Genomic DNA, 25838 nt, shown 5'->3' with positions numbered 1-25838 from the left:
TGTCACAGAACTGCTACCATTTAAAGGAATCACTCAGGGACTTCCCTGGTGGTCTAGTGGTTAAAACTCCACATCCCCAATGCAGGGGGCTGGGGTTTGATCCCTGGTCATCCTGGCCTGGGAACCAAGATCTTGATGCTGCATGGTTCAGCTAAAAAGAAATAAATATAAATAAATACTCTACAGAATAAAAGTTAAAAAAAAGAAGTAATCATTCCCATTTGAGCGACTGTTATCCACTTTGATTTTTTTCAGCTGAAGGGCCTAGAAACTCAGGGGGGCAGGAGAGTTGATTCAGGTATCAGGTACAGTCTTGGGTTCACACTCGGGCCCTCCTCCAACTCACCGGGTCCTCTAGACTGCATACCTCTTCAGGTGCCCAAACCCAGGTTCTGATCCTGCTGGGTGATCTGGGCCTGCCCCCACCAGCACCCACAGCCAAAGTCCTTTTTCTAATCTTCCAGTGCAGTCTTCACCCCCTCCACCCACTCAAACAGGCCTGTTTTCTGCCCAGTTGCCTTGGGCGGTCCTGCCAAATCAACCAAGTTACCCCTGCTCCTTCAGCCTCCGCTTGACCCTTGTTCCTGCTAGATTTCACCCATCATTTCTTCACCCAGCTTCCCAGGTGGCACTAGTGGTAAAGAATCCGCCTGCCAGTGCAGGAGATGCAAGAGTTGTGGGTTCAGTCCCTGGGTCGGGAAGATCCCCTGGAGGAGGAAATGGCAACCCACTCCAGTATTCTTGCCTGGAGAATCCCACCATGGACACAAGAGCCTGGCGGGCTACAGTCCATGGAGCCGCAAAGAGTTGGACACAACTAAACACAACACCCCCCAGTTTTTCCCTCCTGACCCTTGACAATCAGCTCACTGCCCACTCACATACCGCTGACCTTTCCTGGGTGTTTGGCCTCCCCATTAAACTGTGGGTATCACAGGCCCGGAAGGGTACAACCATGTTGACTATTGATGAGCTTGACTCGCAAAGGCTACACTTAGGGCTTCAGTGGAGGGCAGAGCCTTTTTCCCCAGCTGCCTCTATTTCACCCTCCAGAGTGTGACTTGCTGGCCCCTTGTCCATGCCACCATCACTCAGCCCCTGAAGGAGAGGAGGCAGACAGGAACTGCTAGCCTGCCCCCGCTTTCCTGATAGGGGGCGGGTAGTATGTGTGCCGTCTCTCTCCCTCCTCCAGCTCTGCCTCCCCCTTCCCCCATTTGAACCCTTGCTCTGTGGCTTTTCTCAGCCTGGCATCACTTGTCCCTCCTACCCCGATGTGGAAGCTCATAAAGAACAAATAGATTTGGGGCCCCAATGCAACCTTTTAATTCCAAGCAGAGTCCCCCTCCCTCAGCATGATCACACGCGCGCGCGCACACACACACACACACACACACACACACACACACTGCAGAAAGGGATCTCAGGGTCTGGGCAGGAACAAAACCCAGACCCGGGCAAAAAAATATATATAATTATATACACGTGTATTTGGAGAGAAGAAAACCTGGGAGCGTGATTAGGGTAGGGCGGAAAGTAAGGTGAGGAAAGCAGCTGGGGGTGCCCCAATAAATTACATTCTTTAGAAAGCATGGTGGGGCGTGCACGGGCATGGGCGGAAGCGATGGCCAGGACTCTCAGCCTGGCTCCTCATCCCATTGAAGGAGATGAGTTCCGCCCAAGACCTGGATGCTAGAAGGCAGCATTCTAGCCAACCGCGCCTGCAGGCTGATGGTGGGCTGGGGGTCTGTATAGGCGACATCTCCACTCTATGCCACAGGCTTCTGGGGAAGCCACGGGGCTAGAGCAAGAGGCTTCAAAGCTTGGGGGTCGCAAGGGCAGGGTAGGGCGCGAGCTGGAGACCAGGTGGCCTCCCTGCTGGAGGCTGAGAGACGGGAGGCCCAGGTGCAGGGGAACCTGTCCCAGGTGAGCTGCAGAGGAGTGCTTGGGTACACATGGGGTACTGGGGTGCTCTCTGCCTACCTGGCTGCTCTCCACCCTCACGGGACCTCCTACCAGGCCCAAGAGATCTCCCCACCCAGCAGACAGGCCTGACCACTAAGTGCCATGTTCATTTCTCATCACTCTCTTCTGGGACATTCATGTGGGCATGGGGCAGGGAGAGGATGCAAACATTAACTCTGTGTGTGCTGGAGTCCATGCGCTTGCCCTGTACTGTGAGGACCAGGGATGAGAGAAGGAGAACCCCCTCCCCTGTCCTGGCTCATTATGGGAAAGAAAGTCCACATCCTACAACCCCAACATGGCAGAGGTCTTTCTTGCTCCCTCTCAACTTGGGTGACGGAGCCAAGCCCACCCCTGCGCCACCTCCCTGCTCCCCCCACCAAGAGATGATGCTTTGGGGTCTTGGGACCCCAGCTCCAGGGCCCTGAAGCGGCAGGGGTGAGGGTCAGTCACGGAGTGGGTGAGGGCCATCAGAAGAGAGAGGCCTTTTTCTTGAGTTCGTTCCGCTTCCACAGAGCCAGCTTGCCAAACTCTTCAGGAGACATGGAGAAGACCCTAGAGAAGTCTTCTGCTGACAGGTGCCTCTGCGAGGGGACACATGGTGGCAGTTTAGGGGGAGGAGGCACAGGTGGGACTGGGCCGAGTGACCAGGAGGTGGTCCTCCCCAGCAGGAAGCCCCTCACCCACCCTGCACATTGTCCCTGCATACCTCCAGCCTCATCCGATCCACACCTGGAGGCAACTTGGTTCGCCCCCTATTGGTCACCACCAGCATTTCATAAGGATAGATCTGGGGGTTGGGGAGGAGAGGGGGGCAGTATTAGGTTCATAGAGGTGCCTGTCAACCTTACCCCTGCTGTTCCCCAGGCCCCCTTATCAGCCTGAAGGGGCCGTGGGGGCTCATGCCATCTTGCCATTCAATTTCCGTGCTGCCCCTCCCAACATCAGCCCGGAGGACCCCTCAGTGCATTCACTTCTCTGGCTTCTCCCCAAGCTGGCCCTCCCCCGCTAGAGATGGTTCTGTCCCCTGCCCGCCACCCCCTGCCTCTGCCCCTGCCCCTCACCTTCTGCTCCAGCACACAGGGCAGGGAGTTCCCCCGGTCCATCCTCCCCCTCTGGCCCTCTCCATTCTGGGGAGACCAAAGCCGCAGTGAGCCAGAGTGCGGCAAGGAGACCTCCCCAGCCTTTTCATGTGCTTCTTGCGGCCTCACCAGGTGACTCCGTGGCCCCACAACCCCCTCCCCCAGCACTGCCGTCTCCCCATCCATCCATGGCTTCCGTGGTCCACATGTTCCCCTCCGGAGGGCACTCACCTGCAGGCCTGCAGAAGAGAAGAGTCACTGTTCAGAGGTGGCTCTGAGGTCAGCAGGCCTCCAACCTGCCAGTTCAGCCTCCCCCACCTCCAGCCACAGAGCCCTGCCCACATCGCACACACAGGCTGCCCATGGAGCCTGCTCAAGCCCCTTGCCCAGCATCAAGTCAGCCCTGTCTCTCACCTGGGCTTTCAGCCTCACTCCCAGATGGGCTGAAGTCTGTAGACTGGAGCTGGAGAGGACACAAAAGGATCAGAGGAGATGGGAGTGTACTGCATCGTTCCCTTTCACCCCCTGCCCGCTGCCCCGCCTGCCCGAGTACCCCGTCCCTCACAGGCCCCACATGCCCACTCTTCCCTAGCAATCTGTGAGTTAGGTGCTGGGACCTTACCCGGCTCAGGGTGGTCCTGCCATAGGCGGGGAGGGAAGAAGATTTAGACGTTCCTGCGTGCAAGGCTGGAAGAGAGCAGGAGGCCCCGATTCAGTCCCTTTGGCCTGACAGTCATTCCTTGGCCTCCCCTGCCAGGGGCAGGGCCATGGAGAAGGGACTTAGGGGAACCCAGTGGACCTCTTTTGGTTTCCAGCTCCTGCCTGTTACCTGCAGCAGGTGACAGCATGCTGCAGTTCTGAACTGCCCCTGACGCCTCCCCTCTCTTTAACGGACGTGCGCAAAATAGACATTTGGGTCAAAAGTCCAAGTGTTCAAATTCAGAGTCAGATGATGAGCTAAGTCACGTCTGACTCTTTGTGACCCTGTGAAATGTAGCCCGCCAGGCTCCTCTGTCCATGGGATTCTCCAGGCAAGAATACTGGAATGGATTCCCATTCCCTTCTCCAAGGGATCTTCCCAATTCAGGGATCAAACCCACATCTCTCCTGCATTGGCAGACAGGTTCTTTACCACTAGCGCCACCTGGGAAGCCCCAGGTGATGAGGCTCACCATCATACGATGAACCTCTGGGATACAAAAATAAGTCTAAAATAAGTCCAAAGAATCAAATTATTACAGTTTTATGTTTAGCAATGTTAGTAATCAAATTCAAATGCCTGATGTCATAAAACAGAAGCAGTCATTCTCCCAGCACTGTCAGCTGCTAGATGGCACCGCAGTTGCTTAGGCTTGACATTCCCAAGTCAGATGTCACTTGCAATTAGACCTCTAATAGTATCACTAAGGGCTTCCCTGGTGGCTCAAATGGTAAAGAATCCTCCTGCAATGCCGGAGACCTGGGTTTGATCCCTGGGTTGGGAAGATGCCCTAAAGAAGGGAACAGCTACCCACTCCAGTATTCTTGCCTGGAAAATGCTATGGACAGAGGAGCCTGGCAGGCTACAGTCTGTGGGGTCACAAAGAGTGGGACATGACTGAGCAACTTTCACTTTCAACATCACTAAGCTTTCAAGAACTACAGCTTATAATTCAGGAAAATTGGTTTTCAGTAACAGGTTTCCTAGAAAGCTTCTTTGTTTGGGCTAATGTCAAAATTTCTTCATCTCCAGAGGCTAGACATTGCTGGCATTCTATAGCAATTGTTTTGACCAGCATTTTTTGTGTGTGTGTGCGTGAAAGTTTAACCTGGATAGACTCAAAACTGTGAGGAATAATTGTTTTCTTCAAACATTCTTCTAGGATATGTTATTTGGAAATTTGTGAGAATAAAATGTGTTTAGGGCAACCTCATTTTTTTCCTCTTGATACTTCTTACTTTTATATAGAGAACTGTCTGTTTTCACAACCCTCATTGCTGCTGCTGCTGCTGCTGCTAAGTCGCTTCAGTCATGTCTGACTCTGTGCGACCCCATAGACGGCAGCCCACCAGGCTCCCCCGTCCCTGGGATTCTCCAGGCAAGAACACTGGAGTGGGTTGCCATTTCCTTCTCCAATGCATGAAAGTGAGAAGTGAAAGTGAAGTCGCTCAGTCGTGTCTGACTCTTAGGGACCCCATGGACTGCAGCCCACCAGGCTCCTCTGTCCATGGGATTTTCCAGGCAAGAGTACTGGAGTGGGGTGCCATTGCCTTCTCCAACAACCCTCATTAATTATTTTTAAATAATATTTATGTATTTAGCTGTGCCAGGCTTTAGTTATGGCCCGTGTGATCTGGTTCCCCGACCAGGGATCGAACCTGGGGCCCCTACATTGGGAGTGTGGAGTCCTAGCCACTGGACCACCAGAGAAGTCCTTCATTCATTACTGAAGTACTTCACCTTTGTGATAATAAGTATGCACTTCTTCCTTGATGGACCAGTAGAATTTCAAGTATAAGGTTTTCACTCCTAATTACTTCTAGATAGATTATGTTTGAAAGTGACCATTAATTTCAATGTTACCATTAAGTCAGAATGACAAGTCTGTTCGTAATTCTGCAACTGTCAAGGCTGATCAGCTATGCTCGTAATCTACTCGATCATGTGACCATTGGTCCCATACAAGTTCAGGGATGCCAACAATGATGCTGACGCAGGCGTTTCGCTACTCAACTCTGCAAGGCTGAATGCACATTAAAGAGCTAATTTTGCCTGACTAGTTAATCCTGGTGGAGCATGAGGGCTGAATCCAACCTCCGGGATATTTCTCTCTTTCTGCTTCATTCTTCAGGCCTTAACTATTTATTCTACATTCTCTAAAAAAGCCTACCATAACTCTTCCCACCCACACTGAAATATCATCCAGCTGAAATATCACTTTGATGACCAGGTGGATGTCCCAGCCATCTATGAGCCTTAACAGTTCCTTGAGTCCCCCAACCCAGTGACCTTCACTTCTGCTCCACAGCAGGCAACCCCTTCCAATGGTCAGTTCCTGGATCCTGTTGTCCATAGCGGCTTCACCTTGACATTGAAGCCTGGGTATCCCACTTTGGGGTCACAGTGCCCTTCTTTGTTTGAAGTTTTCCATCAGCCACATTCCTGGCATGTCTGCTGGTCAGTCTCATGGGGCCTCCAGCATCTGCATTCCCCAGTCTCCCCTGACCTTCAACCTGTGACTGGGCATATGCTGCTGCTGCTGCTAAGTTGCTTCAGTCTTGTCTGACTCTGTGCGACCCCATAGACGGCAGCCCACCAGGCTCCCCCGTCCCTGGGATTCTCCAGGCAAGAACACTGGAGTGGGTTGCCATTTCCTTCTCCAATGCATGAAAGTGAAAAGTGAAAGTGAAGTCGCTCAGTTGTGTCTGACTCTTCCCGACCCCATGGACTGCAGCCCACCAGGCTCCTCCATCCATGGGATTTTCCAGGCAAGAGTACTGGAGTGGGGTGCCATCGCCTTCTCCGGACTGGGCATATAACCTTGAGTATTTTGGATTTTCCTGGTGACTCAGATGGTAAAGACTCTGCCTGCAATGCAGGAGACCCAGGTTCGATCCCTGGGCTGGGAAGATCCCCTATAGAAGGGAATGGCAACCCACTCCGGTATTCTTGTCTAGAGAATCCCATGGACAGAGGAGCCTGGTGGGCTACAGTGCATGGGGTCCCAAGGAGTCGGATACGACTGAGAGACTAACACTTCTACTTTCACACTTCCATCCACTTAGCAGCTCCTCTGGCCACTTAGTCCCTCAGCACGTGCCTTACAAAACTCTAACCCTGGGACTTCCCTGGTGGCCCAGTGGCTAAGACTTCATGCTCCAAATGCAAGGGTCCCGGGTTCGATCCCTGGTCAGGGAACTAGATCCCACATGCTGCAACTAAAGATCCTGCATGCCACAATGAAAATCGAAGATCCTGCCTGCTGCTGCTAAAACCCAGCACAGCCAAATAAATTAATTAAATACTTTAAACATTTAATATGAAGAAAAAACTCTTGTTAAAACACAAACAAAAAACTCTAATCTGCAACAACCTTGCGCTGCCCTTCAGCCCACAGGCTATGGGAAGCACCACCCCGTGTGGGTGAGTATCACTACAGACCCTAAACCCTCTGCCCAGTGCCCATTCCCAGCAGAAACTGTTCTGAACCTTCACCACTCTCACTGAGCCTCACCCTGAGCTCAGCGTGCGTGTGGGCTAAGTCACTTCAGTCGTGTCTGACTCTTTTCGACCCAATGGACCGTAGCCTGACAGGCTCCTCAGTCCATGGGGATTCTCCAGGCAGGAATACCAGAGCAGTCTGCCATTCCCTTCTCCAGGGGATCTTCCCAACCCAGGGATCAAACCCGGGTCTTCTGCATTGCAGGCGGATTCTTTGCCCAATTTCTCATGTGGCCTGCTCTCAGGTCCAAGTCCCAGACCCTTTCAAGGTCAGCCTCCTGCATCCTAAGACTGGGTCTCTTTCCCCACTTCTTCCCAGCCAGTGCTCCCAGGGGATCATAGTTAAGTGCTCCTCAAGCACTTAAGCCCTTGGTGAACCTTGTTAAGCCCTCGGTGCCTTGTCCTTCTCTCCTCTATCTCTACACAATGGGACTTTTTCTCATGGTCCCATTACCACATATAAGCTGAAGATTCTACCTGAGCCCTGACTCACCCCTCAAGCTTCCAACTCAGTCAAACTCAGCATCCCACCTACATGCACTTAAGACCCAACATATCTCAAACAGTGTCTTCGCCTTTCCCCTGACACCTGCCCCAGGTCTGTCATTACCCAGAACCCAAGGCAAAACCCCCACTCATCTCTCCCTCACTGCCCAAATCCAATCAGCCACTCAGTCCTGTTGATTCCAACTCCTCTACAGATCTTCCTCAGCTTATGATGGAGTCACGAGCCCATAAACCATCGTAAGTCAAAATGCATTTAACAGGGCTTTGCTGGTGGTCCAGTGGTTAGGAATACACTTTGCAATGCAAGGTATTCCGGTTCAATCCCTGGTCCAGGAAGATTCCCACATGCTACGGGGCAACTGAGCTCATGGGCCACAACTGATGAGCCCATGAGCCTCAACTACTGAGCCCATGTGCCACAACTACTGAAGCCCACACACCCTAGAGCCTGTGCTCCACAATAAGAAAAGCCACTTCAATGAGAGGCCCTTCCACCACAAGCAGATTAGCCCAAGCTCGCTGCAACTAGAGAAAGCCTGCATGGCAATGAAACCCATCACAGTCAAAAATAAAATAAATTAAAAAAAAAGCATTTAATACACTGAACCCACCAAACATCAGAGCTTAGCCCAGTCAACCTTAAACGTGCTCAGAACACTTACAGGAGCCTACTGCTGAGCAAAATCCTCTAACACAAAGTTTATTTGACAATACAGTGTTGAATCTCTCATGTAGTTTACTGCATACTGTACTGAAAGTGAGAAACAGAACAGCTCCCTGGGTACAGAATGGTTGTTAAGTGTACGGTTTGTTTCCTGTCTTGATGGTGTGACTGACTGGGAGCTATGGCTCACTGATGCTGCCCAGCATCTCAGGAAAGCACTGTAGGACTTCCCTGGTGGTCCAGTGGCTAAGATTCTGGGCTTCTTGAGGGCACAGGCGTGGGTTTGATCTCCATTTTTGCACAATGTGGCAAAAAAAAAAAAAAGAGAGAGCATCATACTGCACATCACTAGCCTGGGAAAAGGTCAACATTCAAAACTGGACATTTCTCCTGAATGCATATTGCTTTTGCACCATTGTAAAACTGAAAATTTTTAAGTTCTGGGTTATTACTATACAGACTGTATCTGTATAATTCTCAAACTCATTCCCTCTTCCCTGGCCTATGAATATCTTTAGCCTTTAACCAGACAACTGGAAAGGGTGGCAGATTGTCTCCAAAGATGGCTTGCAACATCATCTCTGAGCCTGTGTGCCCTTGGGTGGTTCCTATCATCAAGAAGCAGAATCTTTTTCCTCTCCCTTGTGTCTGGGGGGCCTGATGACCTGCTCTGACCAGAAGGCACTGGAAGGATGCCCTACAGCTTCCAAGGCCAGGCAGTGAGAGGCCTCAAGCTTCCAGTTTGGGGTTCTCAGATCTGCCCCTCTCCTCTCCAGCCACTGTGTTGGAAGGAAGCCCAGGCTAGCCTTGGTGATGAGCACCGTGGCACCAAAGCCCTGGCCACTCTACCACAGGCTCTGTGCTCTGTAATTCCAGATTTCCAGAGGCCCTCTCCACTGGCTGGATGTTTGCTGCTCCTGGCCTTTGCTCCCACACCATCCCTAGGATCTTCACTGCCCTCCCCCCCCACTCACTGTGTCTCATTCTGCAAGACTCCAACTCTGGAACCCAGGCCCTGTCAGCATCCTTTCAAAGCACTTCAAATGTAGTTCTCATCTCCCAGCACCTGCTATGCTGTGCTAAAACCCCAGTTTCCATGTTACTTCTCCCCCATGCCCTGAAGCTACCAGAAGGCAGCACTATAGTGTTTTACTCTTTATATCCCCAGGGATCAAGAATATGGTGAAGCGTGAGTTGCTCAATCAGTCGTGTCCGATGCTTTGTGACCCCATGGACTGTAGGCCACAAGGCTCCTCTATCTATGGGACTTCCCAGGCAAGAATACTGGAGTGGGTTGCCATTCCTTTCTCCAGGGGATCTTCCCAACCCCAGGATAGAACCGGCATCTCCTGCGTCTCCTGTATTACAAGCTGATTCTTTACATTCTGAGCCACCAGTGAAGCCCTAAGAACATGGTAGACACCCAATAAATGCTTGTTGAATTAAATGAAATATGCTAATTCTGTTTTAACTGATGCCATTTTTTGTCATCTAATTTTGTTCCATAGCTGGTGCTCTTGCCCTAAGGAGGGTGTGAGCACCCTGGGCCAGCACCGGAATCTTCTCCATCTCGTATACCCACAGTAGCACAGGGCTGGGCATGTGACAGACTCAGCGGAGTATTTGATTCAGGGTCTAGCCAGGTGATTCTGAGCCCCCTCGATGACACTCACAGGTATGGAAGGGTGTCCGGTCGGGCAGAGAGCGGGTTTTCCTCCGAATAGGCAATGACTTTTCCATCTCTTCTTTCAAGATCATCTTTCCCAAGTTGGAAGTAACCTGGGGAAGGAGAGAGGAAGATGGATCCAAGGCGGCATCAGTACTTGTTTCTTTTTGTTTTTAACTTTTTTGACTGCATTGCATGGCATCTGGGATCTTAGTTCACTGACCAAGGATTCACTTAAGACTCCATGCTTGCATTGGAAGCATGGAGTCTTAACCACTGGACTGCCAGGGAAGTCCTGATACTGGACTTGTTTCTCATCTCCAAAAGGTTTGGAGTTGGGTCATTGGAAAAGACTCTGATGCTGGGAGGGATTGGGGGCAAGAGGAGAAGGGGACGACAGAGGATGAGATGGCTGGATGGCATCACTGACTCGATGGACATGAGTCTGAGTGAACTCCGGGAGTTGGTGATGGACAGGGAGGCCTGGCACGCTGCGATTCATGGGGTCGCAAAGAGTCGGACACGACTGAGCGACTGATCTGATCTGATAGCACAGGCAGGAGTGGGGACAGAGTTCCTGAGGGGCTGGGTGGTAGCCTGGAGCCCATGGAGCCTGTCCTTCTTGTGGGAAGCTCTGCCACATTGGGTCTGGTCACCCTTGAGAGCAAGGAGTCAGAGCTGCTTGGTGTTAACTCTGCCCCAGGGGCCTCTGCATCCCAGGCCACAATGCCTAGAGCACAAGCCCATGTCACCAACAGTGGTCTTTCTGTGACTCCCTGGACCCCCTCTCTCTGCTTGGAGGCCAGCAGTCTGCTCACTCCTTTCTCCTCGTCCCATGAACTAATGTGGCTGCTGAAGCCTAGCACTGTCCACGCCACCCTTTTCTGTGCTTTTGGTCCTAATCATAAGTGGCATCCCCCACAGTGACATGCAATCCCCGTGTCCCTGTCAAAGCATAGCCTGACATCCTGGCAAAGAAGGGGAGCTCCTCACATGTTCTGACCACCATACTCTTCAGACATGAAGTCACTCAGATCAGAACAGAAGACACTGGAAGGATGCCCCATGGCTTCTGAGGCCAGGCTCTGAGAGGGCTGGTAGCTTCCAGTTTGGGGTTCTCAGATTGCCTCGCTCCTCTCCAGCCACCATGTTGGAAGGAAGCCCAGGATGACACAGGGAGGCGGGCGGGGGTCTCCAGACACTACCTTACTGAGTTCCTCTCTCTGCCGCTCCCTGAGAGCCTTCATCTCCTCCCCGGAGTCGTCATCCTCTTCCTCCTCCTCCTCCTCGGCCCCCCTCCTCGACGCCTTCCGCTTCCTCCATTCTGTTTCTGGGGAGCAGAGGGAAACAGGCACATCAGTCAATCAACACGCACTCAACTTGCCGCTCCCTAGGGCTGCACCTTGAAGGGAACACTGCAAATCATTAAAAGCAATGTTTTCTAGTCTTGTAGTGAAGCTGGGTAGGTCACACATGCCCACGAGACTTAAAAGTCACTGGGGACCAAGACCTCGTCTCATTTCTCTTTCTCTTTCCAGAGCTCTCATCACAGAGCCTGGGACGCAGTAGAAATTCAACAAATATCTGTTAAGCAGTGAAAGAAATGAACGGAAAGTGAATTAATGACTAACAAGCAGGGTCATTTACACTGAGAGGGATGGGAATGCTGGAAATGGGGGAGCAGGGGCCTGGAGGGCTCATGCAGGGGATGGGAGTGGGTTCCTGGGGCTTCAGCCGGGCCTATGAGGCAGTGTCTGGGCCTCCCTCTCCCCTCTCCAGCAGTTTCACCTACCCACAACAGCCAGAGATGGGGGGCATGGCCAGTAGTCCGTTTCGATCTTGGCTGGCTGGTTGGGGTCGGGAGGCTGGGCTGCGGGGAACTTGGAGGACTCGATGATGAGGTCCTCAATGGGGTGCTTGCTCTGAGGGCTGCCTCCTGTGGACTCTGCTGGGGTGAGGGGGAGGTCAAGGTCAGCCCCGGGCATACCCCGCCCAGCAGGCCACCTCCCACCCCAGCTCCCCACTCGCTCACATCTCCCTTTTCACACCTGTAAGATCGTGGATACAACAGCAATACATGAGGAAGAGCACAGGGCATGTTATAAACATCTCCACTCCTATGGCCCTCCCACCCTCAGTGCAGCCTCCCAGCAGGTGGTGGGAAAGGGGGTGCTGGTCTGTCAGGGGAACCCTCACCTCTCTGCTTGTAGATGGGGGGCTTCTTGTAGATATTGGAATCTGGGCGAGTGGTCTCTGTGGAGAGGGAGCAACAGTGGATGAGAAGGAGGCAGTGATGATTGGGAGGGATGTTAGTGATGATGACGGGAAGGCTGGGTCAGAGGAGGGAATGGAGACATGGATTGGGAGGAGGTAGGAAGTTCTCAGGGGCCTGCCAAGAGCCAAGACAGAACTGGAGATCCTAGAACCGTCTCTCCCTCAGGGATTGGGACGTTTCACACTTTTCTGTCTGGGTGGGAGGGAAAATGCAACAGGTCCACCCTCTCTGGGAGCTCTGCCTGGGTTCCAGCATTAGCCAGTTCTGCTGGTGTGCATATACTCCAGAGAATAGGGGACTAAGAGTAAGGCAATTGGGTTCCTGAAGGAAAAAAAGAGGTCTTAGGGCAAGGATGTAGCCACGCTAATAGTAAAACCTACCAGGATGATGGAAATGGGGCAGGCTGGTCCGGGGGGTCCCAGCAGTTCTCGGGGCTGAAGCCTGAGAGATGGTTCCAGGAGACCGGCTCTCTGCCCACACCTGCAGAGCAGAAGTGTGGTTCACTGCAGCTCCCAGGCCCCCATCCCACCCCTTCCACTATCTTGGTGTTCCCACCCTAGCAGCCCACACACCCCCAACCCCAGGGCAGAGGAGGGCTGTCCAAGGACTTGATCTACTAATGGTGCCTGATCCAGAAGAAAGGATTAAGTGAGATCTTGGGTCAGACACAGATGAACCCAGAGCTGGCCAGTGACAGGACAAGGTCCACTGATTCCATCACCCCCTAGGTTCTGCCGAGCCCAGCCTGGATGTGTGTGGGGCAGGGGTTAGCCCCATCAGAGCAGGGCTGGACCAGTGTCAGGCGCGGGGCAGACTCACCTCTGGGGATGGTGGGGGGGATGTGGATTTGGGTGACAGCGAGCGCTGTGAATGGAGAGGAGGCTGGTCAGAGCCACAAGGGTGGGATTAAACCCTCGTCCCTAGGACCCCACATGGGCTACTTCTTCCCCCTCGCCCAATCCTGCAATTGCTCCGCTGATTTCTGGGCCACCTCTTCTCTCTCAGTCCTTGGCAGCTCTCAGGGCTGGCCCTCCACCCTCTTTCCTGAAGAGGGTCCTAAAACTTTCCCAAGGACCCATGAAGAAGCAGAAGAAGCTGAGGATTCTGGATCAGTGTCCGTGTGCTCCGAGGGCCAGCTGAAGGTGGCTCTGGCCCTGATCCCAGAGCTGAGCAACGACGGGAAGGGACAAGACCCACAGTATCCAGGATGGAGTCAGGGCCCCTCACCAGGCATTTAAGTCTCCCCATAGCCTGGCCTTCTCTCTCTGCTCAGCCATGACACAGTCCCCTTCTCCAATACAGTTTGCAAAGTACCTGTCCCGAGTTATCTCGTGCATTGACTACCTGGTGAGGTGGACCGGCAAAGGTATCACTTCTATTTTGGAGGAGGGGAAACTGAGACCTCATCATCACACAGGTCACATTCAGCTAAGACTTCCGGCCTCCAAGTTCAGGCTGCTAAACTCGGCCTCTGAGCTGCTGGCTTCTGCATGCTTTCCACAAATGTGCTCACTTTCTGCCCACTCGTGCCCCATTCCTACATGACCCCACTCCATGCTGCTACCACTCAAACATGGCCTTTCCTGCTCTCTACCTGGAACCGGCTGGAGGCCAGTCCATCTCTGCCTGCTTTGTAGTACAAACACTCAGTCACCAGCTGACTGGTGATTCCCGTGCACATGTTCTCTTTCTTGTTTTGGCATCTGGCCTCCAGGAAAGAAAGTGTGAGAGGGATTCTGTCCCCCACCCAGTGCGACTGGGGGAGTCCTTGCCCCGAGTCCCATCCAAGAGGACCCTCCCACCCTTTACCTCCCGGCTTCTGGGCAGCTCCACGTGTTCCAGCAGAGAATAGGTAAAGTGGGGCTCATAGATCATGAGGTCAGGCCTCTCGATGTCCAGGATGGCCTTGTCCTTGGGGATGGCAGCCAAGTCCTTATAGCCCAGCACTTGATTGTCCATCTTGGCCTGAAGGGAAATGGTACCCATGGAACAGAGGAGCCAAAAGCCTTATCTAGAATACTGACCTTATGAGCCCGATTTGCAATTTATTAGGAAGAAGATGGGCAGCCAAGATAGAGATCAGCTCCTATAAGTTAACATTTCTATTGTTTTCATTCTAAGGGTTTAAAGTGAAAGTGTTAGTCACTCAATCGTGTCCGACTCTTTTGACCCCATGTTTTGAAGCCCACCAGGCTCCTCTGTCCGTGGGATTCTCCAGGCAAGAATACTGGAGTGAGTTGCCATTCCCTTCTCCAGGGGATCTTCCTAACCCAGGAATCGAACCTGGGTCTCCTGCATTGCAGGCGAATTCTTTACCGACTGGGCCACCAGGGCAGCCCCTAAGGGGTTTTCAGTTCAGTCGCTCAGTCGTGTCCCACTCTTTGCGACTCCATGGACTGCAGCATGCCAGGCCTCCCTGTCCATCACCAACTCCCAGAGTTTACTCAAACTCATGTCCATTTAGTCGGTGATGCTAGAGTGATCTTAAAACAATGATAATCCTTCACCTAGCACTTTGGGTACAAGGAGACAGGACCAGACCAGCAGGAGGGGGTACGCGGAATCTTCTCTGGATCTGGGGCTTTCTCTGCTTGCCATCCTGGCAGGACCATCGTCGTCTGAGTGAAGCTGCCCAGCACACAGCCTGTCCCGGACTCCTCCCTCCTCCCAGCCTTAGGACGCTGGTGGCCAACGGGTACTCACCACGATGCTGGAGGGAGAGCCGGGAACACTGGAGTCTCGGGAGGAGCTGACGCTCCCAGGGGAGGTAAGTGGTTGCTGGGGAGAGCGAGAAGGCAGGCAGGTGGGAATGTGCGTGGGTGCCAGGGCCGGGCTGGAGCAAGCGGGCTGGGGAAGGGGAGGGTTTCCCTAGGCCTCGGGGCTCCGGGGTGCGGTGCCACGGGCAACCACCAGGTGGCACCCTTGACTCCCGGACCTGACCCTCTGCAGGGAGCCGGGCCCCCACCGCGTGCCCCTCTGTCTCCAGCATCCCACTGCCCCTGCGTGGGTGCAGCCCCGCGCACCTTCTGCAGTCGTTCCATGCAGCAAGGATGTGGACGGCCGGATCACTCTCGGGATCCTGCGCGCGAGGGGAGACGACGCAGGCGTCAGGCTCTGTCCGGTTCCTGGGCGCTGCGCGCTTGGGGCCGCGAGAGCAGAGAGGGCGCTCCCCCGGGCTGTGGCGCCCTCATCCCTCGGTGACTGTCCAGGCTGCTGGCCGAGTGCAGGGCCTGGAAGGGGAGGGAGAACGTGCCAGCCGGGTCTGTCGGACCCGTAATCTCCGAGGGCGGGGGCGAGGACAGCCCCCTCTGGCCCAGCGTATCTCCGGGGAGCAGGGCTTCGGCTTTCTCATTTGCTCAGCCCGCGGGGACATCCAGCCGCCCGTCGCCCTCGGCGGCGAGACGGGAAAGCGGACGGGCTGCACTTGTTTTTAAGCCATTGTTCTCTGGTTGGAAAGGAAATGACGGCAGGGGTCAGCCATTCCCAAGGCAGTCTCCACATCCCTTCTTCCTCACACCTGCCCTGCCCGGCCTATGGTCAGTTTCAGGCCCAGGGTCTCACTCCCTTGCCATGGCCTTTCCTTGGCTCTGTTCTTGGGCCGTTGCCCCTCTCCCTCTTAACCTACTGTCCAAGGTACCACACCCTCTCATAGCCCAGAAAGGTGTGGTGATTTTTTTGTTTTTATTTTTTTGCCCCACAGTATGGCATATAGTATCTTAGTTCTCCCACTAGGGGATGGAACCCATGCCCCGGGTGTTGGAAGCACAGAGGCTTAACTTTCCATGGACTGACAGGGAAGTCCCCTGCCACCCCAGAAAGCTTTAACACAGAAGGTCTTAGTAATACTATGAGGTGGCTACAGCAGGCAGGAAGGACAGAGCCAAGGCAACTTGATGGGAAGCAGTCAGGTCACTGACTGGGAACTGTCTCTCTGCCCTGGGTAGGATCCCTGACCAGTGGAGAAGGGAGGGGAGCCACAGCCCCCTGTGCCTGTCCCCGTACAGCGAAAATCTCACTTGCAGGCATTTGGTAAAGCAGCCTGGGGACCAAGGCCACATCCCAGTTGCCTACCATCTTGGAATGCCTGAGTTGAGGCTGCCCTCTGAGGTACTACTTTGCTGCAAGCCAGAGCCCCCTGGTTCAGCAGGAAGGCCTCTGGGCTGGATCCTGGGGAGCTGGGTCCTATCTGCTGCAAATATTAGGAGTTCCCCTGGGGGCACAGCCCAGATCTGCTTCCTCAGTAACTTTCTTAGCAATCTTCCCATCCTCCCTGCACATCCCTGGACCAAACACATAATAACCATTCATTTAATGCCTGGCTGAGTTTCCAATGTGATGGTGACAGTGAGACTGTCTTCCAGCTGCTGGCAGTAAGCCACAGAATGAAGAAAGCTGATGGCTACAAAAGGTACAGGGAAGAGGCAGCAATCACGTAGTGGTTAAGAGTGTGGGCTCTGGACTGGAATGACTGGGGAGAGGAGACTCGGCTACTCAGAAGCTGTGTGACCTTGAGCAAGTTACTTACCCTCTCTGTGACTCATATTGTCATCTGTAAACTGGAAGATAGTTACAATATCTGTGTTATAGGGTTGCTCTGATTATTAGGCAAGTTATAACATGTGAAGTGTTTGAAATATAAATTCTATGTAAAATGTTAACTATTATGATGTCTATTGGAGAAGGCAATGGCACCCGACTCCAGTACTCTTGCCTGGAAAATCCCATGGATGGAGGAGCCTGGAAGGCTGCAGTCCATGGGGTTGCTGAGGGTCGGACACAACTGAGTGACTTCACTTTCACTTTTCACTTTCATGCATTGGAGAAGGAAATGGCAACCCACTCCAGTGTTCTTGCCTGGAGAATCCCAGGGATGGGGTAGTCTGGTGGGCTGCTATCTATGGGGTCGCATAGAGTCGGACACGACTGAAGCAACTTAGCAGCAGCAGCATGATGTCCATCTCCCTGAAGACTGATGAATTTAGATGGCTTTTTCATAGCCATTCTGCCACAGAAGGTCATGAAAGACAGGTCATTAGTGCTCCCAGTCTTATCTGTGACTCTATATCAGGCCATTCTATTTCTCACTGTCTCTCCACTACCAAACTGCCTCCTGGAGCATAGGCAGCTCACTCCCACTCCGCTACTTTTGTGCATGCCCTTGAACTATTCTCTTCTCCCAGATCCCACCCATCCGTCAAGGGTCATCCTTAACACTTCTCCTCTAGGAGACCTTCCCAGTTATTCTAGTCCTCACTGATAAACTCTACTCTGAATTCCAGTGGAACTTAAAAAGAGACCATGTATCTCAATCCTTGATTATATGTTGCCTGACATGTATTTTTGCCAAATAGAATGACTGCTAATTTCTACAATAATAATAGCTATTATTTTTTTTGAATACTCAAGCTGGGTATTTTGACAAGCGCTTTACAAGGATTATTTTGTTTCATCCCCCTAACAACCCTATAAGGTTGACCTGTTTTACAGATAAGAAAGCAGAGGTTCAAAGAGGTTAAAAACTTGTCCAGCATCGTGGAGGTGAAAATGACTGTGTCTTCAGCACTGGCATGATTCATAGTGCCTTCCCAGTACTGTGTCAGGTTCACGGTGTGGACAGGCTAGCATTTGTCACATTTCTTAAGTCTTTTTGGAATTTTAGAGTCAAGGGTTTCTAAGACGAGACTCGACCATCAGGGTTACACTAGGTATTTGGTGCCCATGGAAAGACTCCATTCCAGAGCTTCATCTTTCTCTTGCTTTCTTAACATTTACTTTGTAATGCTTTTAACTAGGTGTCTGAGGACCAGAATAAACTCTAGTGTATATTCAAAGAGCTATTAGCTCCCTCTCACTCCTCTTTCATCTTTACCTTGTTAACAGACAGTATCAAAATAGCCATACACTTGACTTAGTCCTAGAGGCAAGCACTCACCCATCCACCCACCTACCCATCCATCCATCCACCCATCCACCTACCCATACATACATACATCCACTTACCCACTGGGTTGTGTATTGTTTTATCCATCCATTCACCAAACACTTTCTGAGCACCTATTCTTCAATGACCACAGACCATTGTGGTCTTATGGAGAATAGAATGATAAGTCAAAGAAGCTAAGCTGCCCCTCTAGAAATGAGACCATGTGTGTAGATAATACCCCTGCAAACAAACAGTTACATATGCCAGATAAGATAGTATAAGGGGTGATGCAGTGGTTAGAGCTCTGTACTCCCACTGCTGAGGGCCAGGGTTCAATCCCTAGTTGAGGGACTAGGATCCCACAAACTATGGAGTGCAGCCAAAACAAAAAAAGATGGTATAAGGGGCTGTGAGAGGTCACAGGAGAGACAAATCAGTATCAAGAGGGGGGAATAAAAAATTTTCTTAGACGTGTTGGTGGTTTTAGTTGCTAAGTCACATCTGACTCTTGGTACCCCATGGACTGTAGCCCACCAGGTTCCTCTGTCTATGGGATTTTCCAAGCAAGAAAACTGGAGTCAGTTGCCATTTCCTTCTCCAGGGGATCTTCCCTCCCTAGGGATCGAACCTGCATCTCATGCATTGCAGGCAGATTCTTTGCTGACTGAGCCACAAAGAAAATCCTTTCTTTGAAGAGGACGTATTTAAGGCAGGCCTTGAAAGGTGCCTAATTGGAGATCCTGGAAAAACCAAAAAGGGATCCTTGGAAGAGATAGCAGCATGATGGAAACCGGAGACACGGGGAAGCACTATGTCTGTCTGGGGACAGCAAACATGGCTGAACTGTGGAGCTCAAGAGGTTGAGACAGTTTTAGGGCAGGAGGCTGGGAACCAGACTGTAGATGCCTTGAGTTTAGACTAGAGGATTCCGAATATATTCTGTGGGCAACTGGGGCTATGGAATGCTTAGGAACTTTTTTCAAAATGAAGAAGTGATAGATCTAAGCAGTGCTTTGGGGAAATGAGTCTGGCTGCAGACTGGGAGATGGATTAGACAGGTCCACAGAGAGACCAGCCAGGAAGTTATGGCAGTAGTCCAGGCAGGGGATGGTGAGGCGCTAGACTTGGGCCTGGGGCCGAAGAGGCAGAATGTGCAAAACAGAACTGGATCTGGAAACCCCACCAGAAGGAGGGACAGGCAGTGACAGGAGAAGGGGAGGCAATGAGTTCACTTCTTGCCAGGTTGATATTGAGGTGGGGGCAGTAGCGGGAAACACAAATTTGGGAGCCATTTTAGCTAGAGGTGGTAGTCTGCACATGAGATTGCCAATGGAGAAAGAAGATCAAAAATAGCATTCTGGGAAGTACCTAGAGGACTAGAAGCAAAAAGGAGCTGGAGATGGCCTGAAAGGGAGGGCGAAGACGAGGGCTGGGGGTATACCTAGTGATTCTTTGTTTTCAGTAAAGGACCTAATAAACAGTGAAGGTACAAAAAATATGAGAGAAAGGGTGGTGTGTGCTGTGCTCAGTCGTGCCCGACTCTTTGCAACTCCATGGGCTGTAGCCCACCGGGCTCCTCTGTCCATGGAATTTTCCAGGCAAGAATACTGGAGTGGGTTGCCATTTCCTTTTCCAGGGGGTTTTCCCGACCCAGGGATGGAAGCCCTGACTCCCAAGTTGCCTGCATTGCAGGCTGATGCTTTACCACTGTGCCACCTGGAAAGAAAGGCATTTGGGGAGGGAAAGAGGGGTTGAGAAAGAATGTCATGAAGGAACTTCCCAAGTAGTCTGGTGGCTAAGACTCTACATTCCCAAAGCTGGGGTCCTGGTCAGGGAACATTCTACAGCTAAAGATCCTGCATGCTTCAACTAAAACCTAGTGCAGCCAAGTGTGTGTGTGTGTGTGTATATATATATATATATATATATATATTTTTTTTTTTTTTTTTTTTAAGAGAGAGAATGTTGAGAAGCCCAGAGTCCATTGCCCAGAGAAGGGAAGATGTGTGTACAGGAGATACAGCTCACCAGTTTGGCTGTCAAGGCCTGGCAGCCTCTGAGAGCATCCGCAAAGGAAGCGTGAAGCCTCCTTGTTAGTAATGGGGTGCAGGGTGGAGGGGTGCAGGTGGCCAGGAGGCATAGGCCAGGGAGGGGCAGTTCTGAGAAGTGTGATAGGCAGGCAGGAGGCAGGACAGTAACTATGGAGGAGGTGAGCCTGGTTGAAGGTTTTTCAGGAAAAGGTTTGTAAGCAGTGGGGAGTGAGGAGTAAAGGCTCTCAGTGGGGAGTGAAGAGTAGAGAGAAAGAAATTATGGCTCCTCTGAAAGGAGAAGAAAGGGAAGTTGGTAACTGCAACCTAGGGGCATTTAGAGGGAGCTGATCGGAGAAGGCAATGGCAACCCACTCCAGTACTCTTGCCTGGAAAATCCCATGGACAGAGGAGCCTGGTAGGCTGCAGTCCATGGGGTCGCTAAGAGTCGGACACGACTGAGCGACTTCCCTTTCACTTCTCACTTTCATGCATTGGAGAAGGAAATGGCAACCCACTCCAGTGTTCTTGCCTGGAGAATCCCAGGGACGGCGGAGCCTGGTGGGCTGCTGTCTATGGGGTCGCACAGAGTCGGACACGACTGAAGCAACTTAGCAGTAGCAGTAGACACGACTGAAGCAACTTAGCAGTAGCAGTAGCAGATCCCAATCAGGAGGCTTCTATTTTCCCAAGAAAATTGAGAGAAGGCCATATGTAGACCCAACACGAGGGTTGAAAGTGAAAGGGTTAGTCTCTCAGTTGTGTTAGTCTCTCAGTAGTGTCAGACTCTTTGTGACCCCATGGACCGTAGCCCGCCAGGCTTCTCTGTCCATGGGATTCTCCAGGCAAGAATACTGGAGTAGGTTGTCATTTCCTCCTCCAGGGGATCTTCCCCACCCAGGGATGCAACCCTGGTCTCCTGCACTGCAGGAGGATTCTTTACCATCTGAGCCACGAGGTAAGCCCAGGTGGGTTAGACAGAGGCTGAAGAGAGTAGAAAGGACTGTAAGGGTCATGGTGGGGCCTGTGGACAGCTGAGCATCTGGGAGAACAGACCTTCTACGTGTCCTGGAGCCTCAGGCTGAAGCTGGGGGTGGCCCAGGCAACCTTCCCTTGAACACCATTTGCGGGTGGCTACAGCATGGGGCAGTGACTGCCCATCAGAGTGGTTACTGCCCAGAGAGGGAGGGAAGAGGGCCACCGTGAACCAGGTCACAGGTTACAAGGTCTTGAACTGAGACGCCCCACTCTCCCCTGCACGAACACGGTCCTACAGGCGCAGCCACTCAAATGATTCAGAATAACGATGTCCCCGCTCTGGCCCCAGCCCCTTCTGCACAGCATCCGCCTCATCCCTTGGGCTGGGTCTCTTCGCTTTCTGCTCTGAGTCACCTTCTTTCTCCACAGCGCCTGGTGTGTTGGAAAGCACCCTGCGGCAATGGTTAATATCTTACCCTTTCGGGAACCTGGCATGTTAATTCGGGACTAACCTAAAGGAGTGAAGGTCTTACTAGTGAAATATTAAGCCAGCAGAGAAAATGTTTCGGGGTGGAGTAGGGGCGTGGGGGGAGGGAAGGGCGAGGGGGAAGGGAGGGACGGAGGGAGTGTTTTCGTAGCTTCTCTCAAATCACGTTTTATGACCGCGAACCGCTTACTCCACCCACGCGTAGCCCCTCCCAAAGCCAGTTTCCTCGCGCGTCCGCACCAGCTGCCCCTGCTCGATCGGCGCCTGCTCCCAACCGGTGCACACCCCTCGTCTATGCACGTGCACTCCCAGGTCCGGGCTGCCTCTGGTGTACAGACCAAGAGGGCAGGCTGCAGCAGGAAGGGAGGGCGCAATGAGAGGAAAGGGAAAGCGCCGAGGAGGAAGGCCAGCCCAGGTGGCGGAAGGGCCATCTCAGCTGGGCCGCGGCTCCCAGTCCTTCCATCTCCGCCCCACCCTCCCCAAGCTGTGCAGCTGCGCCTTATCTGAGCCCCCAGCCCGGCTCCACCTCACACCGCCCGCCCCGTCTCCATAGCAACTAGAGCCGCTTGGCCTGGGTGATAAGGCCCGCCCACCCATCCTCGCGGGGGCCGGTTCCAGGTAGGAGCTGAACCTGCCTCGGCTCCCTGGACTTTGAGAAACGGAGGCTCGACCCGAGGTTTGGATCCTCTAGTCAGCTTTCCCCCGCCCACATTCTAAACCAACCACCACTTGCTCTGGGCCAGGGACTTGCACCCATCCTCTCTAGCTTCACACACGCTTACGTCTCCCCATTAGGCGATGAGAATACGGCTGAGAGATTGACTTGCCAACTCCCCCCGCCCCTACCCCCGCACCTACCCATAAAAGTCAAGCTGGAATTCCTACCCAGGTCTATCTCGCGTCAAAGCCAATGAATGCTCTTTTCCGTGGGTCCCCAAAGATCCCACTTTAATATGGACTTGGGATTTGGGGTCCCGTGCGCTACCTTATACTGCGGAGCCACCAAAATCCGGCTCGCTGAACTGGCCTGTGGACAAGGAACAGAGAGGATGGGGGTTGGGGGAGGAGGTTGGCCTACGGGCTCTGTGCCCTGGGGCAGGGAGAAGCCAGGCTAGAGGCTGGCTGTGCAGACAGTAAAGGGCTAAACATGTTACGCAATGGGCAGGCTGTCCCCGTAGGTTGGGGGTCAGGTGGGCATGATTCTACTCCTCTCCTTTTTCACCAATTTCATTTACAGTGTCCCTGCCTGCTTCACCCCATTTCTGAGTCCCATCCCGCTCTTTCTGCTTTCCATCCCCTTTTTCTTTCCTTTCTTCATCTTTCTTCCCTTGGCTCTGTTTCCCTTTCACCCTCTCCCCCTCCCGGCCCCACCCCCGCAGTTACTGTGGCAACAACTCAATGCCAGAAATAAAGGCAGGATCCAGCTAGGTCACCAGTTTCCAAAACAGCATCCCAGGGTGGAGAGGGGAAGGGTGGGCCAGAGCAGCCTGGCCCTACAGGGGAGGCCCTGAGGCTGGGGTCTGTGTCTGTGTTTGGGTAGCGCGGGACACCCACAGTCGCCCCTCAAATCCCCCTACCCTGGGCTGGTGGTTCATGGAAACATCCTGGCCAAGCCTGCGCCTGCACCTTTTTAAGACTGTTGGAATCCCCACTCCCCTCCTCCCATTTTATCCTTCTTCCCCACCCTATTCTTAAGCCCTGCTCTATCTGCTAGGAGTAGGGTTGAGCTTCCTCTAATGCCAACCCCCAACAACACCCTCTCACACTCTGGTGAAGCATCATCACACGGGGGCAGGAGGGCCCAAAATCTGGGTCCCGTCTTGGGAACCCATCTGCTCAAGGTCCTGCTGCCCCTTACTTCTGATGACAGCAGGGCCCGGCCCTAGGCTCCCCCTTCCTCCTCCTCCCTTAAATATGCATCTCATCTTCCGGTTTCTTTTAGCTCTCTCTTGGGTTTCTGTATCCTCAATCTACACCCCCAGCTCTGAAGAGGCTCCTCTTTCTATGCTCCCCAGCCCCTCAGGTTTGCTTGGTCCTCAGCTTGTTCCTGCTCTGGCCTCTATTTATAGCTGGTCCTGTTGGCAGGTGGTGGTGTCACTTTAACCAGCTGGATGGATAGGGCTGGGGGAGATGCAAGGGAGATGGGCTCCCAAATTCAGTTTCCTGAATCCTGGGGGCATCCCTATTCTGGTTTTTACATACACGCATAAGCTCCGAAGGAGGAATTCCTCAGACCTGCACCCCCAGGTGGACAATTTGGCTCAGGTGTTGGACATGTGGCCATGGCAAGGCTGGCAGCACGGAGCGCAGACCCCCGCTTAGGGGCACAGGCACTTCACCTACACAGGCAGCCCCCGCTGAAACACAGTTGCAAAGCAAACACACGCTGCTTGCAAGATCACGCCCCCACTTTCCCAGCAAGGCCCCCCCACGCTGCCATGCGGTACCTCTGACACCCGCTCACATGCCCCACCTTGTCTGCTGTTCTCCATGCTCACAGTCACCCGCCCCATGGGTTGACACCCCCTCCCCAAGCATGTGCATGGCAAGGCACACAGAGCCCCCACTTACCCATCCCATGGGCACTCCCCGCGTCCCCTCCTTCCCAAAGCAAGACTGCCTGCTTTTTCCCATACCTGTCCTTGCTCCCCTGACTCTCGCATCCTGGCAACCCAGTCCCCTGGGAAGGAAACACTCTGCCCCTAAAGGGCAGGGAGCCTGGCCTGCCAGGCAGAGGGAGGGGCAGAGCTAGCAAGGGGGTACTTCTGATCCTCCTTGGGTGCCTTTGCATCTGCTCAGCTCCCCCGCACCCACCTCCTCTTCAAGCATTTCTACAGCCCGCACTGAGAGAGCACCACCGAGAGAGCACCATAGTCAGGCCTGTGGCCACGCCCTGCCACCTAGTCTGGCCAGCTAAGGGCTGGAAGGGGGCTCCCTGGGCCCCTCCCCCAAGGAGCAGGCCCTACACCAATGGCACTCAGGTCTCTGAGTGAACTACTCCCCTCTCAAGAGCATCTGCGGCAAGGTGGCAGGAGACTGGCAGACCGGCAACTCCCACTCCCCTCCCAACATTCAGCAAAGACAGAAAGCTCTCCAACCCAACCAGGCGACACCCCACCCCCTACAACCCACCATCATTGGGACTTCTGGCCAGCATAGCTAGGGGAAGGGGGCTACTCAGTGATACCGTGGCTCACCCCAGCCCCTCAAATCAGAAGGAGGTAGATCAGACCAAACCCGGCTAGCCTTGGGGTCCAGCCCATTCTCCCACTGAACAAGGGGCCACAGCTGATCCCTCCCCAGGGACTCCTACCCCCACTCAGAACCTCACTTCTAGGCAGGTGCTGTGGCCAAAATGCCCACAGAGGAGAAGAGAGGCGGGGAGGGGAATGCGGGGGAGATGTCGGGGGTCCTGCCACCTACCTCTTCCCAGACACTGAGGCCCAGATGCTCTGAGGCCCCAAGCCGGCAGGGGCAGACGCAGATCCGGGGCTGCAGCTTTTGCTCAGAGTCCAGGTAATAGGAGACTCTTCCAGGAACCCAGCGTGCTCTCCCGGAGTACAAATAACCAGATAAAAGCCGGCTTGGGGTGGGTGAGTGGGTGGGGAGCTGGTGAAGGAGGGGACCTACCCTCTGGGCCTCCACTCCTCACCCCCACCCTACTCCTCCGCTGATCCCGGATCTCGATCCCTGGCCAGGCAAGAGGGCGTGTGCACGGGTGGGCAGGCCAGGCAGACGGCGGCAGGGCGGGCCGCAGCTCCCCACTCCTGCACCCTCCCCACCTCCAGCTGATAGCGTGTGGCCGCTGGCCTGCGGGTGTGTGTTTGTGTGTCGGCTCTTCCACCTCGCTTGCTCGCTGCAGCTCAATCCATTTCAGACAAGAGGAGCATTAACCAGGCATCATGACGAAGCAGAATCGGAAGCAGACACGGCCAGCCGCTGGCCTTTTTCCCTTTCCCACACCCACCCCCTGCCCAGCAACACTCATGCTCACACACACAGCCCCTCGAGCCTCCTAAACAGCCAGTGTTTGTGTGGGGGACAGGGGAGGGGGCTCTACTGATCA

The 25838-nt window shown here is 53.4% G+C and overlaps 1 protein-coding gene and 1 non-coding gene across 12 annotated transcripts; both read right to left on the bottom strand.

Annotated features, from left to right (window-relative positions):
- Positions 1-1463: 1463 nt before the first annotated feature.
- DMTN (dematin actin binding protein) lies at positions 1464-25346 on the bottom strand. Of its 11 annotated transcripts, none has more exons than XM_059889039.1 (15): positions 25196-25346; positions 15381-15587; positions 15061-15135; positions 14167-14322; positions 13177-13221; positions 12738-12837; positions 12279-12335; positions 11875-12030; positions 11288-11412; positions 10090-10195; positions 3667-3731; positions 3459-3507; positions 3027-3283; positions 2672-2752; positions 1464-2546 (listed from the first exon to the last, which is right to left on the bottom strand). In XM_059889039.1, exons 2-15 carry the CDS (start codon positions 15396-15398, stop codon positions 2433-2435), a joined length of 1404 nt encoding a protein of 467 aa, XP_059745022.1. In that variant the 5' UTR covers positions 15399-15587; positions 25196-25346; the 3' UTR covers positions 1464-2432.
- Positions 5382-5454, bottom strand: TRNAG-CCC (transfer RNA glycine (anticodon CCC)). The gene has a single exon. It is a non-coding gene; the product is annotated as a tRNA-Gly (tRNA).
- Positions 25347-25838: the final 492 nt, after the last annotated feature.

Source organism: Bos taurus, chromosome 8 (genome assembly GCF_002263795.3).
Source record: "Bos taurus isolate L1 Dominette 01449 registration number 42190680 breed Hereford chromosome 8, ARS-UCD2.0, whole genome shotgun sequence".
In the NCBI taxonomy this organism is placed as follows: Eukaryota; Metazoa; Chordata; class Mammalia; order Artiodactyla; family Bovidae; genus Bos; species Bos taurus.
The sequence above is the reverse complement of the archived record's forward strand: the minus strand, read 5'-3'. Positions and strand labels throughout refer to the sequence as shown.

Coding starts and splice junctions, on each gene's coding strand:
- DMTN (XM_059889039.1), bottom strand. Junction 12,336..12,737: donor GCCCCATTTCCATCATCCTG/GTAGGTTTTACT, acceptor CCCTCTCCACAG/AGACCACTCGCCCAGATTCC. Junction 3,732..10,089: donor CCGGACACCCTTCCATACCT/GTGAGTGTCATC, acceptor GCTCTCTTCCAG/CCTTGCACGCAGGAACGTCT.